The 14,242-nt window shown below is 57.3% G+C and overlaps 1 protein-coding gene across 1 annotated transcript in view; it reads left to right on the forward strand.

The window, feature by feature from the left end:
• Positions 1-14,242, forward strand: part of PROM2 (prominin 2) — a 35,584-nt gene that overhangs the window by 366 nt on the left and 20,976 nt on the right. Inside the window, exons 2-6 of the mRNA XM_065399682.1 lie at positions 245-294; positions 1,029-1,231; positions 2,055-2,175; positions 12,483-12,546; positions 13,589-13,678. Of these exons, the coding sequence (XP_065255754.1) occupies positions 245-294; positions 1,029-1,231; positions 2,055-2,175; positions 12,483-12,546; positions 13,589-13,678 (528 nt within the window). The remainder of the gene's footprint in view (positions 1-244; positions 295-1,028; positions 1,232-2,054; positions 2,176-12,482; positions 12,547-13,588; positions 13,679-14,242) is intronic.

Consider the following 14,242-nt stretch of genomic DNA (forward strand, 5'->3'; position numbering starts at 1 on the left):
ATCTCGCCCCGCCCTGGTATGGTGCATGCCTGAAATTCTGGCCCTGACGGTGGTTTGTGAGCCCGGCGGCTCCGAGTTCCTTGGGAAACCTGGGCCCCACCGCTGGGCACAAGATGGAGGGGAAGAGCATCCTGATGGGCAGCTTGGCTCATCCTGACAGGGCAGTGGTAGCAGGGGGAAGGCGAGGAGGGGGAAAGGCGACTGGGTTCGGGAGTTCGACGGGACGTTGGTTTTGTTTTCACAGAGCTGCTCCGGGTGGCCCTGAACGAGCCGTCGTCAGTCAGAAGCTCTCAGGTGATCAGGGGTGGGGTTCGTACCTGTCCTGGGTGGCCCCACTTCACTCACTCCTCTGGGGACCCACCTGTGGCCCAGCGGACACCAGGATTTCCTTGGGTTACGGCGTGGGGGGAGGGGGGGGAAGAAGGGCGGGTGAAGGATGGGCCTGAGGGCAAGTACACATGGGGCTGGCTGAGTGAAATGCGGGGCAGGGGGAGATGTACGGGGTGGTGTCAGAAGGGTGAGGTGGAGGGCATGGGAGAGATGGGGCAAGGGGAAGGCATGGGTGATTGGGAGGGAAGGTTTGGGGCAAGGAGTAAGTGGGGGGCAAGGCAAGGGGAGGGAGTGGGGAACTGGTGGGGGAGCAGGGCAAGGGGAGGGCGTGGATGTGGGTGTGGGAAGGCAGCGATGGATGGGGAGGTGGGGCATGGGGAGGGCATGGGGGACTAGTGGGGGCGGGGCAAGGGGCTGTGGGGGTGGGTGCAGGGCAAAGGGTGGGCGTGGGAGGGCAGGGGTGGGTGGGTGAGCAGAGGGGATGGGTGGGGGCGGGGCAAGGAATGTGTGGAGGTTGGCGTGGTAGAGCGGGGGTGGGTGGGGGAATAGAGGGGATGGATGGGGGTGGGGCAAGGGCGTGGGGGTGGGCATGGGAGGGCGGGGGTGGGAGGGAGGAGCAGGGGCAAGGGAAGGGCGTGGGGGATGGGTGGGAGCCATGGGCGGTACCCCCCTGAGGAGGCCCTTGCTCGCTCCCCCAGGTGGTGCGCTACCAGGCTGGCTATGTCGTCTGTGCCATGATTGCTGTGCTCTTCTTCGTGGCGGTGCCGGCGACTGGTCTGTGCTTCTGCTGCTGCCGGCGCCGCCGGCGCTGTGGGGGGCGCATCAAGGCCGACCGCCGCTCCCTCACCTGCCAGCGCAACTTCCTCACATTCTGCCTCTCCCTCACCACCGCCATCCTCCTGTGAGTGAGGCCAGTGCCGGGCTGGGAGGGTACGGGGGTCAGGCACGTGTGTGATGGATGGTGGGGAGCGGAGACGGCGGATGGGCCGCTCACTGGGGATGGGACACGGGAGTTAGTCCAGGGGGCACCACGAGGGGACAATGTACCGTAGGGCTCCACGTGGGGGCAGGGCTGGTCTTTCCACGTAGGGCGGGTGCCACTGGGGGCTAATCTCCCCTTGGGCATTTCCTGGGCACTGGGGCTGGCATGTCAGGGGCCGAGGGAAAAGGGGCATTGGGGCCCTCCATGCAGGAGAGGATCTGGGGTAAGGGCACCCTGGCTATCACAGCAGGGGCTTGGTCCCCTTCTGGCCATAGGGCACCCAGGAATGGAGGCACCACAAATCAGAGGCTGCATATGAAAAACATGGCCTGAAACCCTGAATTTTCAACCCATCCATGATGAGCCCCACCCCCTTTTCCCCTCACCCCAGCAACCTCCAGTGACCCGTTCTCCCTGTTCTCACCCTGTCATCCCCCACTGACCTGCCCCCGGGTCCCTGTTCCCCTTCACCTCTGCCCCGCTCTTGAGAGCACCGAGAACAGCTGAGATACAGCGTTGGGATGAGCCTTTGAACCAGGACAAGGTCTGGGGTCATTTGCATAGACCTGGGGACTGGGTTTGGACCAGCCATGAAGCCCAGAGCTGGATCTGAAGACCCCCCCCCAGTCTTTGGGGTTGGTTCTGGCCCATTGCATGTCAGAGGGCTGTGGGACAATAGGAGATCTGGTCGCTTTTTGGAGCACTAAGCATAGGTGACCCACTTTGGCCTCGTCTCCCACAGGGCCGGCGTTATCTGTGCTTTCATTGCCAACCAGCGGGTGAAGGAGCAGATGGAGCCCGGGGCCCGTGCCGTGCCAGCCACTCTACACACTTTGAGGAAGAATATTGGCAGCATCCCACAGGTAAGCCGGAGCCGCCTTCCCTGTTGGCTGTCAGCCCACAGGGCCAGGAGAGAGAACAGCAGCCGCGCAGGGATCTCAGGGTGTGTCTGTGCTGGAGAAGGAGAGGGATGCAGGTATGGGGCCTGATAGCCAATGCTGCATATCAGGGTGGCTGTGGCATCCCACTTGCCTCTGGAATCCTGTTTAGGCCCTAAGTCTCCCTCCGAGTCCCCGCTGCTTGCACAGACTTTGGCAAGATGGGCATCTTCTGCCTGCTGGCTGGGGACGGGACTGACGGGCAACGGCAGAACTGGACTCTGCCCCAACTCTGCAGCGCTAGCGGGGAGGGGATCCCCGGTGGCAGCAGTAGAGGGTCCTGCGGATAAGGACTAAAGTGCAATGGTAGCGGGGAGGGAGCCCAGGCCTGGGATAGCAGGGGCTGCGGTCTGGATTGAGACACATGCTGGAGGGAACCCAGGCCAGGGGCAGCAGGAGGGGCTCCAGGTCAGGACTGAGGTGCATCGGCAGGAGTGGGGTGCCCAGGACTTGGATAGAGAGGGGCTGTGGATCAGGAGTGGTGGAAGCTCCCTAAAAGTGTGTGTGGGGGGGGCCGCTGCCGCCCCTGCCCCCCACGCTGCCTCTTTCCCCCCAAACCCTGTCTGCTGCTCGCTCCTCTCCGCCCCCTCCCTCCGTCGCTCGCCCTCATGGCTGATAAAAAGCGACTCTCTAGGGTTGGTACTGTGATGGTTTGGGCCCTTTGGGGTGTCACCTGATGTGCTGTGGTGCCACTGAGTCAGCCTATTCTGCCAGCCTGGGTCCCCTTTACCTGGTCTTGCTGGGCTAGGCTCACAATCCTCTTCCAGCCAAGCACACAGGCAGGGCCACACCCAGCTGCACAGAGACAGAGACCCGCTCTGGGAAGATTCAGCCTTAGGGGCTTCCCCAACACTCTGGTGCCCACTCCCTTTAAGGGGGACAAACCCAAAGGTTTTATGAAATTTGCCCCCTCCCTCAATGTGGAGGGAGATATGCGCAACGTCTTCCCCCCCCCCCCCCCCCAGTTAGAAATTACATAAACTGGGTAAAAAACAAGGGTGATGTCATGCTAGGAGTCTACTACAGGCCACCTAACCAGGTGGAAGAGGCTTTTTTTTAAACAACTAACAAAATCATCCAAAGCCCAAGATTTGGTGGTGATGGGGGACTTCAACTATCCGGATATATGTTGGGAAAATAACACAGCGGGGCACAGACTATCCAACAAATTCTTGGACTGCATTGCAGACAACTTTTTATTTCAGAAGGTTGAAAAAGCTACTAAGGGGGAAGCTGTTCTAGACTTGATTTTAACAAATAGGGAGGAACTCGTTGAGAATTTGAAAGTAGAAGGCAGCTTGGGTGAAAGTGATCATGAAATCATAGAGTTTGCAATTCTAAGGAAGGGTAGAAGGGAGAACAGCAAAATAGAGACAATGGATTTCAGGAAGGCGGATTTTGGTAAGCTCAGAGAGCTGATAGGTAAAGTCCCATGGGAATCAAGACTGAGGGGAAAAACAACTGAGGAGAGTTGGCAGTTTTTCAAAGGGACACTATTAAGGGCCCAAAAGCAAGCTATTCCGCTGGTTAGGAAAGATAGAAAATGTGGCAAAAGACCACCTTGGCTTAACCACGAGATCTTGCATGATCTAAAAAATAAAAAGGAGTCATATAAAAAATGGAAACTAGGACAGATTACAAAGGATGAATATAGGCAAACAACACAGGAATGCAGGGGCAAGATTAGAAAGGCAAAGGCACAAAATGAGCTCAAACTAGCTACGGGAATAAAGGGAAACAAGAAGACTTTTTATCAATACATTAGAAGCAAGAGGAAGACCAAAGACAGGGTAGGCCCACTGCTTAGTGAAGAGGGAGAAACAGTAACAGGAAACTTGGAAATGGTAGAGATGCTTAATGACTTCTTCGTTTCGGTCTTCACCGAGAAGTCTGAAGGAATGCCTAACATAGTGAATGCTAATGGGAAGGGGGTAGGTTTAGCAGATAAAATAAAAAAAGAACAAGTTAAAAATCATTTAGAAAAGTTAGATGCCTGCAAGTCACCAGGGCCTGATGAAATGCATCCTAGAATACTCAAGGAGCTAATAGAGGAGGTATCTGAGCCTCTAGCTATTATCTTTGGAAAATCATGGGAGACTGGAGAGATTCCAGAAGACTGGAAAAGGGCAAATATAGTGCCCATCTATAAAAAGGGAAATAAAAACAACCCAGGAAACTACAGACCAGTTAGTTTAACTTCTGTGCCAGGGAAGATAATGGAGCAAGTAATTAAGGAAATCATCTGCAAACACTTGGAAGGTGGTAAGGTGATAGGGAACAGCCAGCATGGATTTGTAAAGAACAAATCATGTCAAACCAATCTGATAGCTTTCTTCGATAGGATAACGAGTCTTGTGGATAAGGGAGAAGCTGTGGATGTGGTATACCTAGACTTTAGTAAGGCATTTGATACGGTCTCGCATGATATTCTTATCGATAAACTAGGCAAATACAATTTAGATGGGGCTACTATAAGGTGGGTGCATAACTGGCTGGATAACCGTACTCAGAGAGTTGTTATTAATGGTTCCCAATCCTGCTGGAAAGGCATAATGAGTGGGGTTCCACAGGGGTCTGTTTTGGGACCGGCTCTGTTCAATATCTTCATTAACGACTTAGATATTGGCAAGGAAAGTACGCTTATTAAGTTTGCGGATGATACCAAACTGGGAGGGATTGCAACTGCTTTGGAGGACAGGGTCATAATTCAAAATGATGTGGACAAATTGGAGAAATGGTCTGAGTTAAACAGGATGAAGTTTAACAAAGACAAATGCAAAGTGCTCCACTTAGGAAGAAAAAATCAGTTTCACACATACAGAATGGGAAGAGACTGTCTAGGAAGGAGTACGGCAGAAAGGGATCTAGGGGTTATAGTGGACCACAAGCTAAATACGAGTCAACAGTGTGATGCTGTTGCAAAAAAAGCAAACATGATTCTGGGATGTATTAACAGGTGTGTTGTGATCAAGACACGAGAAATCATTCTTCCGCTCTACTCTGCTCTGGTTAGGCCTCAGCTGGAGTATTGTGTCCAGTTTTGGGCACCGCATTTCAAGAAAGATGTGGAGAAATTGGAAAGGGTCCAGAGAAGAGCAACAAGAATGATTAAAGGTCTAGAGAACATGACCTATGAAGGAAGACTGAAAGAATTGGGTTTGTTTAGTTTGGAAAAGAGAAGACTGAGAGGGGACATGATAGCAGTTTTCAGGTATCTAAAAGGGTGTCATAAGGAGGAGGGAGAAAACTTGTTCACCTTAGCCTCTGAGGATAGAACAAGAAGCAATGGGCTTAAACTGCAGCAAGGGAGGTCTAGGTTGGACATTAGGAAAAAGTTCCTAACTGTCAGGGTGGTTAAACACTGGAATAAATTGCCTAGGGAGGTTGTGGAATCTCCATCTCTGGAGATATTTAAGAGTAGGTTAGATAAATGTCTATCAGGGATGGTCTAGACAGTATTTGGTCCTGCCATGCGGGCAGGGGACTGGACTCGATGACCTCTCGAGGTCCCTTCCAGTCCTAGAATCTATGAATCTATGAATTATAAACAAGAAATAAGTGTATTAACTACAAAAGGTGAATTTTAAGTGAATATAAGAGATAACAGGCAGAACAAAGCAGATTACTGAGCAAATAAACCAAAGTATGCAAGCTAAGCTCAATAGATTTAAGAAACAGGCTACAAACTGTAATTTCTCACCCTAAATGTTATTTTAGGCACATTGCAAAGTTTCTGTGGTTCAGAGTTCCAGTTATATTCCTTTTCAGACTGGACCCCGTCTCAGTCTGGACTAGGGTTACCATTCGTCCGGATTCCCCCGGACATATCTGGCTTTTAGAGTTAAAAATAGCGTCCGGGGGGAATTTGTAAATGTCTGGACTTCCCCCCCCCATGCAGAGCGCGTGCGGCTGACAGGGCAGCCGGCCGGATGGTGCCACTTACATGGGGCTCCAACAGCCAGAGAGAGCCCCTCCTCCGCTTCCCCCTCCTCTCCCCTGCAGCTGAGAGCACTCCCTCCCTCCCTCCCTCCCTGCATTCGCAGATCATCAGCCAGCCGTTCGCACCGGCAGTCTGGAGCTCCTCCCCCTGCTCCTCCTCCCCGGCACGCTGGTCTGAGTGGCAGGGTAAGGGGGCCAGGGGGTTGGAGAAGGGGCAGGGAGGTTCTGGAGGGGGCAGTCAAGAGACAGGGAGGGGGGGGCTCGGGAGTTCGTGGGGGGGCTTTCTGGGGGTGGGGGTGGGGGGTGTGGATAAGGTTTTGGGCAGTCAGGGTACAGGTAGGGGGTACGGTCCTAGGGGGGCAGTTAGGGTGGGGGGGGGCTCAGGAGGGGGCAGTTAGGGGACAAGGAACAGGGAGGCTTAGGTAGGGGGTGGGGTTCTGGAGGGCAGTTAGGAGCAGGGGTCCCAGGAGGGGTAGTCAGGGGACAAGGAGCGGGGGGGGGTGTTTGGGAGTTCTGGGGGGGGCTGTCAGGGGGCAGGGGTGGGGAGAGGGATCGGAGCAGTCAGGGGACATGGAGCAGAGGGGTTTAGATGGGTCGGGAGTTCTGGGGGGGGCTGTCAGGGGGTGGGGAGTGGTTGGATGGGGCGTGAGAGTCCCGGGGGTCTGTCTGGGGGGGGGGGTGGATAAGGATTGGGGCAGTCAGGGGACAGGTAGGGGGTAGGGTCCTAGGGGGCCAGTTAGGATGGGGGGAGGGTCTCAGGAAGGGGCAGTCAGGGGACAAGGAGCAGGGAGGCTTAGGTAGGGGTTGGAGTCCTGGGGGGCAGTTAGGGGTAGGGGTCCCAGGAGGGGGCAGTCAGGGGACAAGGAGCGGGGGGAGGGTTGGGGGTTCTGAGGGGGGCGGGAAGTGGGAGGGAGTGGAAGGGGCAGGGGCGGGGCTAGGGCAGGATGGGGGCGGGGCTAGGGCGGGGCTCATCCTGCCCTCTTTTTTGCTTGCTGAAATATGGTAACCCTAGTCTGGACTCGCCCCCGCCTTCCCTTCAGGTAGCTTTAGCAGTCTTTCTTCTTAGGCAGACAGGCCGTGGAGAGGAGGAGTCCCCTTTGCCTTCCTCCCCACCCTTAAATAGGATTTACATAAGGCAGGAATCCTTTGTTCCCCAAACTTGACCCCCCCCTTCCCTTCCAGTGGAAAGTTACAAGAAGTCCCAGGTAATGTTTAGTATCAGGTGACAAGCCCACCTGACTCTGTAGTATCACAGTGTCCATGAGTCAGGGGCAGTATGGAGGGTCTGCAGGAAGGCCAAACCTTTTCACAGCCCATTGTCCTCGCTGATGGGCCATCCGCCCTGTCTGGCTTTTCCATTGTTATACCTGACGTGTTAGCAGGGGGCGTCATCCAAAGTAGCATAGTTGAAATACAGATACATAGTCACTATTCCTAACGTCAGATGCAGAAATGATACAGGCACACAAATCGGATAATCACATTCAGTAAATCATAACCTTTCCAATGATATCATACAAGACCCATCTTGCATAAAGTACAGCTCAGTTATGTCATATTCATATCATAAGCATATTTTCATAAAGAGTATGGAGTGAAACATCACAGGTACCTCCTGGTTTGAGCTTGGGCTGCCCTTCTCATGTATCGGCACGCCCAGCCTTGGACTGAACCAGTGAGCACAGAGCACTTTTTCATACTCTCAGATGTGGCACAAACAGGGGGATGTAACCATTGAAATCAATGAGCTGCACTCAGGGCAGTCAGATACCATGGAGATGGGCACATTACATAGAGAGATACCCTAAGAAGGGTGGGTGGGTGGGGGGATAGATGATCGAAATCTGAGAAGAATACATGGTGGGGTGTGTATGTGGATAGATAGATAAAGGGAAGTGTATGGGGATGGATGGATACATGAGAGAAGGGGGTGTATAGGGATAGAGAGATGTCTATGGGGATGAATCGATAGAGGGGTATGTATGGGGATGGATAGATTTGGCCCCGGAATCCATAGGGAGGGTCTGATCCTGTCTGAGCCAATCCACTTTGCAACCCCTGCGCATGCTGCGGGTGCCGACTCAGAACCGCGTCTCCTTCAGCAAGCGGCAGCTGCTGCGCAAAAGGAAGCTCTGTCACGGCGGGTGCATCAGCCACTTGCTCAAACGTGGAAGTTTTCTGCTCCGATCGGCTCAGAACCCCCCACTGCAGGCTAAGCGTGCTGCCCGGCCACCGCTGCGGCAGGGCTCCTCAAAGACTGGTGCACTAATGCAAGGAGACAGGCGGGCATCCTCGGAGACAGCCGTGAATCCAGGGCATGGAAATCAACATGAACCTCCCCCGAGCCTGGAGATGACACATGTCACCTCTGCAATGTGCTGGGGAAAGCACCGAGCCGGGGAAAGGCCGAGGAGGGGCCTGCCAGCCAGGGCAATGCTCAGCCTGGCCAGCCTGGCAAAGATGCACCAGCGTCCTTCTTGCCCAGTGGGTCGGGTGCTGTGCAGAGGGGTGATCCAGGGCGGGTGGGGTGCTGTGCAGAGGGGCGATTCAGGGCGGGTGGGGTGCTGTGCGGAGGGGCGATCCCTGGCGGGTGGGGTGCTGTGCGGAGGGGCGATCCAGGGCGGGTGGGGTGCTGTGCGGAGGGGCAATTCAGGGCGGGTGGGGTGCTGTGCGGAGGGGCGATCCAGGGCGGGTGGGGTGCTGTGCGGAGGGGTGATCCCTGGCGAGTGGAGTGCTGTGCGGAGGGGCAATCCAGGCGGGTGGGGTGCTGTGCGGAGGGGTGATCCAGGGCGGGTGGGGTGCTGTGCGGAGGGGTGATCCCTGGAGGGTGGGGTGCTGTGCAGAGGGGCGATTCAGAGCGGGTGGGGTGCTGTGCGGAGGGGCGATCCAGGCGGGTGGGGTGCCGTGCGGAGGGGTGATCCCTGGAGGGTGGGGTGCTGTGCAGAGGGGCGATTCAGGGCGGGTGGGGTGCTGTGCGGAGGGGCGATCCAGGCGGGTGGGGTGCCGTGCGGAGGGGCGATCCCTGGTGGGTGGGGTGCTGTGCAGAGGGGCGATTCAGGGCGGGTGGGGTGCTGTGCGGAGGGGTGATCCCTGGCGGGTGGGGTGCTGTGCGGAGGGGCAATCCAGGGCGGGTGGGGTGCTGTGCGGAGGGGTGATCCAGGCGGGTGGGGTGCCGTGCGGAGGGGCGATCCCTGGCGGGTGGGGTGCTGTGCGGAGGGGCGATCCAGGGCGGGTGGGGTGCTGTGCGGAGGGGTGATCCCTGGAGGGTGGGGTGCTGTGCAGAGGGGCGATTCAGGGCGGGTGGGGTGCTGTGCGGAGGGGTGATCCCTGGCGGGTGGGGTGCCGTGCGGAGGGGCGATCCCTGGCGGGTGGGGTGCTGTGCGGAGGGGCGATCCAGGGCGGAATGGGGTACCCTGTGGGATGGGATGAAGCACAGTACAGTACATTGTGGGGCTGAGCAGAGTGCTGTGCCAACACTGGGTGCAGTGTGGCGCTACACAGAGGAGCGGGGTGGGAATTGTGCTTTGGGGTGATGGCAGCCGGGTGGGGTCCTGAGCACTGGAGAAGGGTGCTGCTGAGATGGGCGGAGTATTTTGCAGTGGGGTTGGGTACATTGTGTGGTGAGGTGGAGCAGAACGGGATACTGTGCCGTGGGGTGCTGTGCACGGCGGTGGGATGCCTGGGGGCACTGTGCATTGGGGCGCCAGGTACTGGGGTGCTGTGCATTGGGATGGGATGCTGCAGTGGGGTGCTGTGCCTTGGGGTGCTGGCAGTGTGGTGGAGCCCTGTGCACTGGTTTTCCTGTGGGCCCAGGGAATATTAGCAATGGGGCAGGACAGTTCACCGTGACCCGACACGTCCCCTTCCTACGATCCTGTGCCGCGGTCACACAGGAGACCCCTTCCTCTGCCCTGCTAACTGCGCAGATGGATGCTTTTCATGCTGCACAGGAGCAGCCTGGCTGGCACTAGACATGGCTGCTGGATTCACTCGCCCTCCTGCATCGGGGCCGGAGCTCCCTTCAGGCAGAGCGGAGACTCCTCCAGCTCCATGTGAGATGAGCAGAGGGGTCTCAGACCAAGTTCTCAGCAGCTCTGCATCACCGAGCCCTTGGCCCAGATCCGCCCTCCTGGGCACCTACCCCTCCTTCATGGGGCAGCACCCGGCCGGGCGTGGCTGAGACGCGACAGGAAGTGGCTGTGGATGGCTGGCGTAGGGGCCAATGCCAGAGCAAGTGGGGGGAGGTTTCAAGAGTGCCCACTGCTTTCTGCAGATTGGTGTCATGCTCTCTCCCAACACCCTCGGCTCCTCTTCTCTGCCATGGGCCCCTGGGCTAATCTGGCTCCCCTAGAGGGAAAATACCATACTACACCCCGCTCCAGCCTCTGACCTTCATCTATCTCCTGGCTGTCCTGTGGCTGACCTAGAGCTGCTGGCATGGTGGGGCTGGCCTGGGTTTCACTGCTGGAGCAGGCACAATGTGCTGCAGCTTCATTAAAAATGCATTTTTAATTGCCAAGCGTTGTTTCGTTCCCTCCCGGCTGCTGCCTGGCCAGGTGGTTTGCTCAGTCCGCATTCTCCACTGCGGCACAGCCCTGTCCAGCCGAACAGAGCCAAGGTGGGGCTCAGACCCGGCCGGGGTTCCGGTACCTACCTGGGAGCCACCGGCGAAGCCACGGGCTTGAGGGTGGGGTTAATGAGACTCGCAGCTCTTAATGATCAGTGCTCTAATGCAATGGCGTTTTCCTTCCCTCAGGGCTAAATCCTCGGGGCCCTCCATTCAGTGGAACTGGCATGGCCCCACTGATCTGGGGAGCCCCTTCCACTCCCTGTGCCCCACCTTGCCCCTAAGGCAGATCTGAGGTTTGGGTGTAGGCGGGAGCAAAGCCAGTGTGATGCTGCAAATAACCCTGTGTGTAGGGGCTGTAAAGGGTACTTCAGCCCCAAGGCTGGTGAGGGGCAACGTGGCTGCTCTGGGGCCTGCCGCTGGGGTAGGGAGGAGGGTTTCAAACACCCCCGCTCTCCAATGTATTCAGGCTTTGCCCAGGGACCTGGATTTTCCCCATGGCGCTGATTGGGGCAGGCTAAAGAGGTGAGCTTCCCTGGCTGCCCAGGGCTTGATCCAGCCTTCTCCAGTGGCGACCTCAGCAGGAGCCAACCGGTGATTTGGGAGCTGTGTTTGAAGGGAGGCCCAGGACGGCACCATAACTACATCTCTCCCAGAAGCCCTCGTGTAGGGCGTTGGGTCCCCGCTCCAGCACCTGGCCACTCAGCCCAGGGCCAAGCGGGCAGCTCAGTTGCTGTGTGAGTGGAGAGAGCGCCCTGGTTGCGTGGAGTTTATCGGTTATTGTTTAGGGAAGGCGCCACTCGCTAAGGCTGGGTGGAGATTTGCCCAGGAAGCAGGGTTCCCACCTCTGGGTGGTGGATGGAGAAGCCAGTGCAGGGGATCTTGGGGAGTTGTGTGCCTTCCCTGGGTGGTGTCCTGTCAGTGAAAGCCCTTGTCTTCGCTAGGATGTCTTTAGAACACGCCTGGGAGGAGTGGATTTAGCGACCGTGGTGCTGGCCGCGCGTGCCTGGTGAGACGGGACCCAGCCATGATGTTACTCGTGATTAGACCCCACTGGGACCAGCCATTAGCCACAGCACGAGGGGGACCACGACCCGTCCTTGGCAGCTGACTCGGCTCTTTATGGTCACGATCCACTGCAGTAGGCCGAGGCTTGAGTGGGACGATCCCTCACGAGAACCGGGTGGGCAGGGCCGGCTCCAAGCACCAGCCCAGCAAGCAGGTGCTTGGGGCGGCCAAGGGGAAGGGGTGGCATGTCGGGCTCTTCGGCGGCAATTTGGCGGCGGGTCCCTCGGTCCCTCTCAGAGGGAAGGACCTGCCGCTGAATTGCCGCCGAAGAAGAAAGCGGCACGGTGGAGCTGCTGCCGATCACGATCGTGGCTTTTTTTTTTTTTTTCTGCCGCTTGGGGCAGCAAAAACCCTGAAGCCGGCCCTGCTGGTGGGGCCTTACAGCCTGCAGAGAATGGGCGGGTGCTGGGGTCCAGGAGAATTAACTGAGCAAAACTGGGATAGCTACATGGAATGGAACAAACCCAAGGGCTATCTGCTCACACGGGGGACCCCTGTCTGGGGGCAGGAGCATGACGAACCATGCCCCAAGCTCAGAGGCAGAGCCCAGCCAGGCCTCATGGGCCCAAGTGATGGTGGGTCCCAAGCCAACTGACTATGTTGATGCAGCCTCCAGGGGGCTGAGTGAGACCTTTCTCTGCTTCTCTCTCTCCGGCAGGGGGTGCAGTCTGTTGTGGAGCAGTTTGCAGTGCCCAGACAGCAAATAATCGGTGACCTGAACAGTGAGTGTCTGGCTGTTGGCCTTTCCTCTTCTAGGCCAGAGCAGTCTCCCCTATTCCTGGGGGGCTTGGTACCTCGGGGAGAGGAAAGCAGCTCCGTGACCCCTGGTCCCAGCTCTCCTCTCTGAGCAGTTGTCACATGTTTCTTTGCATGACCCCAACTCCCTTCCACTATTCCCTGCTCCCAGCGACGTCATGGCAAAGCTCCCATTGACTTGGACCGGAGCAGAATCAAGTCATCAAGCCCCAACTGTATCCACAGCATCTGGACTCCCATTGCCCCAAATAAACTCTATCTCAGGCGCCCGGGGTCTTTCTCAGTGCTTGCCCAACAAAAGGAAAATTCCCACTGGACCACATAGCCTTCTGAAACGGCAAGGAGCGATTTCTCAGCAGCTTTGCTTTAACCCTGCCCCAAGCGCTCATGGGCATCTCGCGTGCATGTTCATAGCCCTCGCCCTAACCCTAAGCAAAGCCCCCTTTGGGGCAGGAGGAGACGCTCCCGAACCCTTTGCGGAGCTGGGAGTGGTTCTTCATGGTTGGTTCAAATCAGCATAGGTTGTCCAATCTATAGAGAGATTTTGAGCAGGCCTGGGTGGACGTCGGGTCTCTGACCCCACGAGGGCAGGGAGAGAGCGGGACTGTCTCCACGGTTTGCCCCGAGGGAGAGGAAAAGGCAGAGATAATGCCAGATCCTGCTCTCAGTTATCAGCGCAAGTCATGGAAGTCGTTGAAGTTTGCATTGCACAGCATACTGGCTTTGTGTGTGTTAGTGAGGGACGACACCATCTAATGGCTGCAGCCCACAGGGGCTGAGAGACAAGCCACTCCAGCCTGCTGTAGGAGGTGTCCTTTCGCTCAGGTCTGGTGTTTATAAAACTGGGTTTCCAGACTCCAAATTCCAGCTCCCCATGTGCGCGAGACTCTGCCGCAATGGAGCCTGACTGCAGCCCGTAGCTTCTTCCCACTTCATGCGAGTCAGAGCAACGTCTGCTCCGTGCAGGGCAGAGGCAGCAGCTCACAAAGGGTGGTTTGTGCTTTTCAGATGTCAGCCGCGGCATCGGCCTCACCATCCATTCGCTGCTGAAGGAGCAGGTGTATTCAGTGCTGGAGGCCATTCAGGGCAGAGCACAAGGTAAGATGGCGGCTCACCTTCTCCTGCGAGTGGGACTGTCCTTCACTGTCAGCAGGGCCGGCTCTAGGCACCAGCAAAACAAGCTGGTGCTTGGGGTGGCACATTTTTAGGGGCGGCATGGCCGGCGCCAGAATGCCGCCCCTAAAAATGTGCCCCGGCCACCCTAGCTCACCTCCGCTGCTGCCGCCGCTCGCGCACCTGGGAGGGGGAGATCCCAGGCTCTCAAACCTGGGAGGGAGGGGGAGATCCCGAGCGGCCGCGGCGCGCGAAACAGCTGATTCGCGCGCCGCTGCTCACCCTCCCTCCCAGGCTTGAGAGTCTGGGGGGAGGAGGCAGGGCTGGGGATTTGGGGAAGGGGTGGAGTTGAGGCGGGGCCGGGGGGTGGGGTAAGAAAAAAACGGGGGGGGGGCGGCCAAAATTGATTTTGCTTGGGGCAGCAAAAATCCTAGAGCCGGCCCTGACTGTCAGAAATGAAAGGAGCTGACTTTAGAGTCCTCCAGACCAGTCCTTGGAGCCTCCTCATGCCAGACTAGGATGGGGACGGGTCCAAACCTCTACCTCCCA

The sequence above is a fragment of the Emys orbicularis genome, chromosome 2 (genome assembly GCF_028017835.1).
Source record: "Emys orbicularis isolate rEmyOrb1 chromosome 2, rEmyOrb1.hap1, whole genome shotgun sequence".
NCBI classification, from domain to species: Eukaryota; Metazoa; Chordata; order Testudines; family Emydidae; genus Emys; species Emys orbicularis.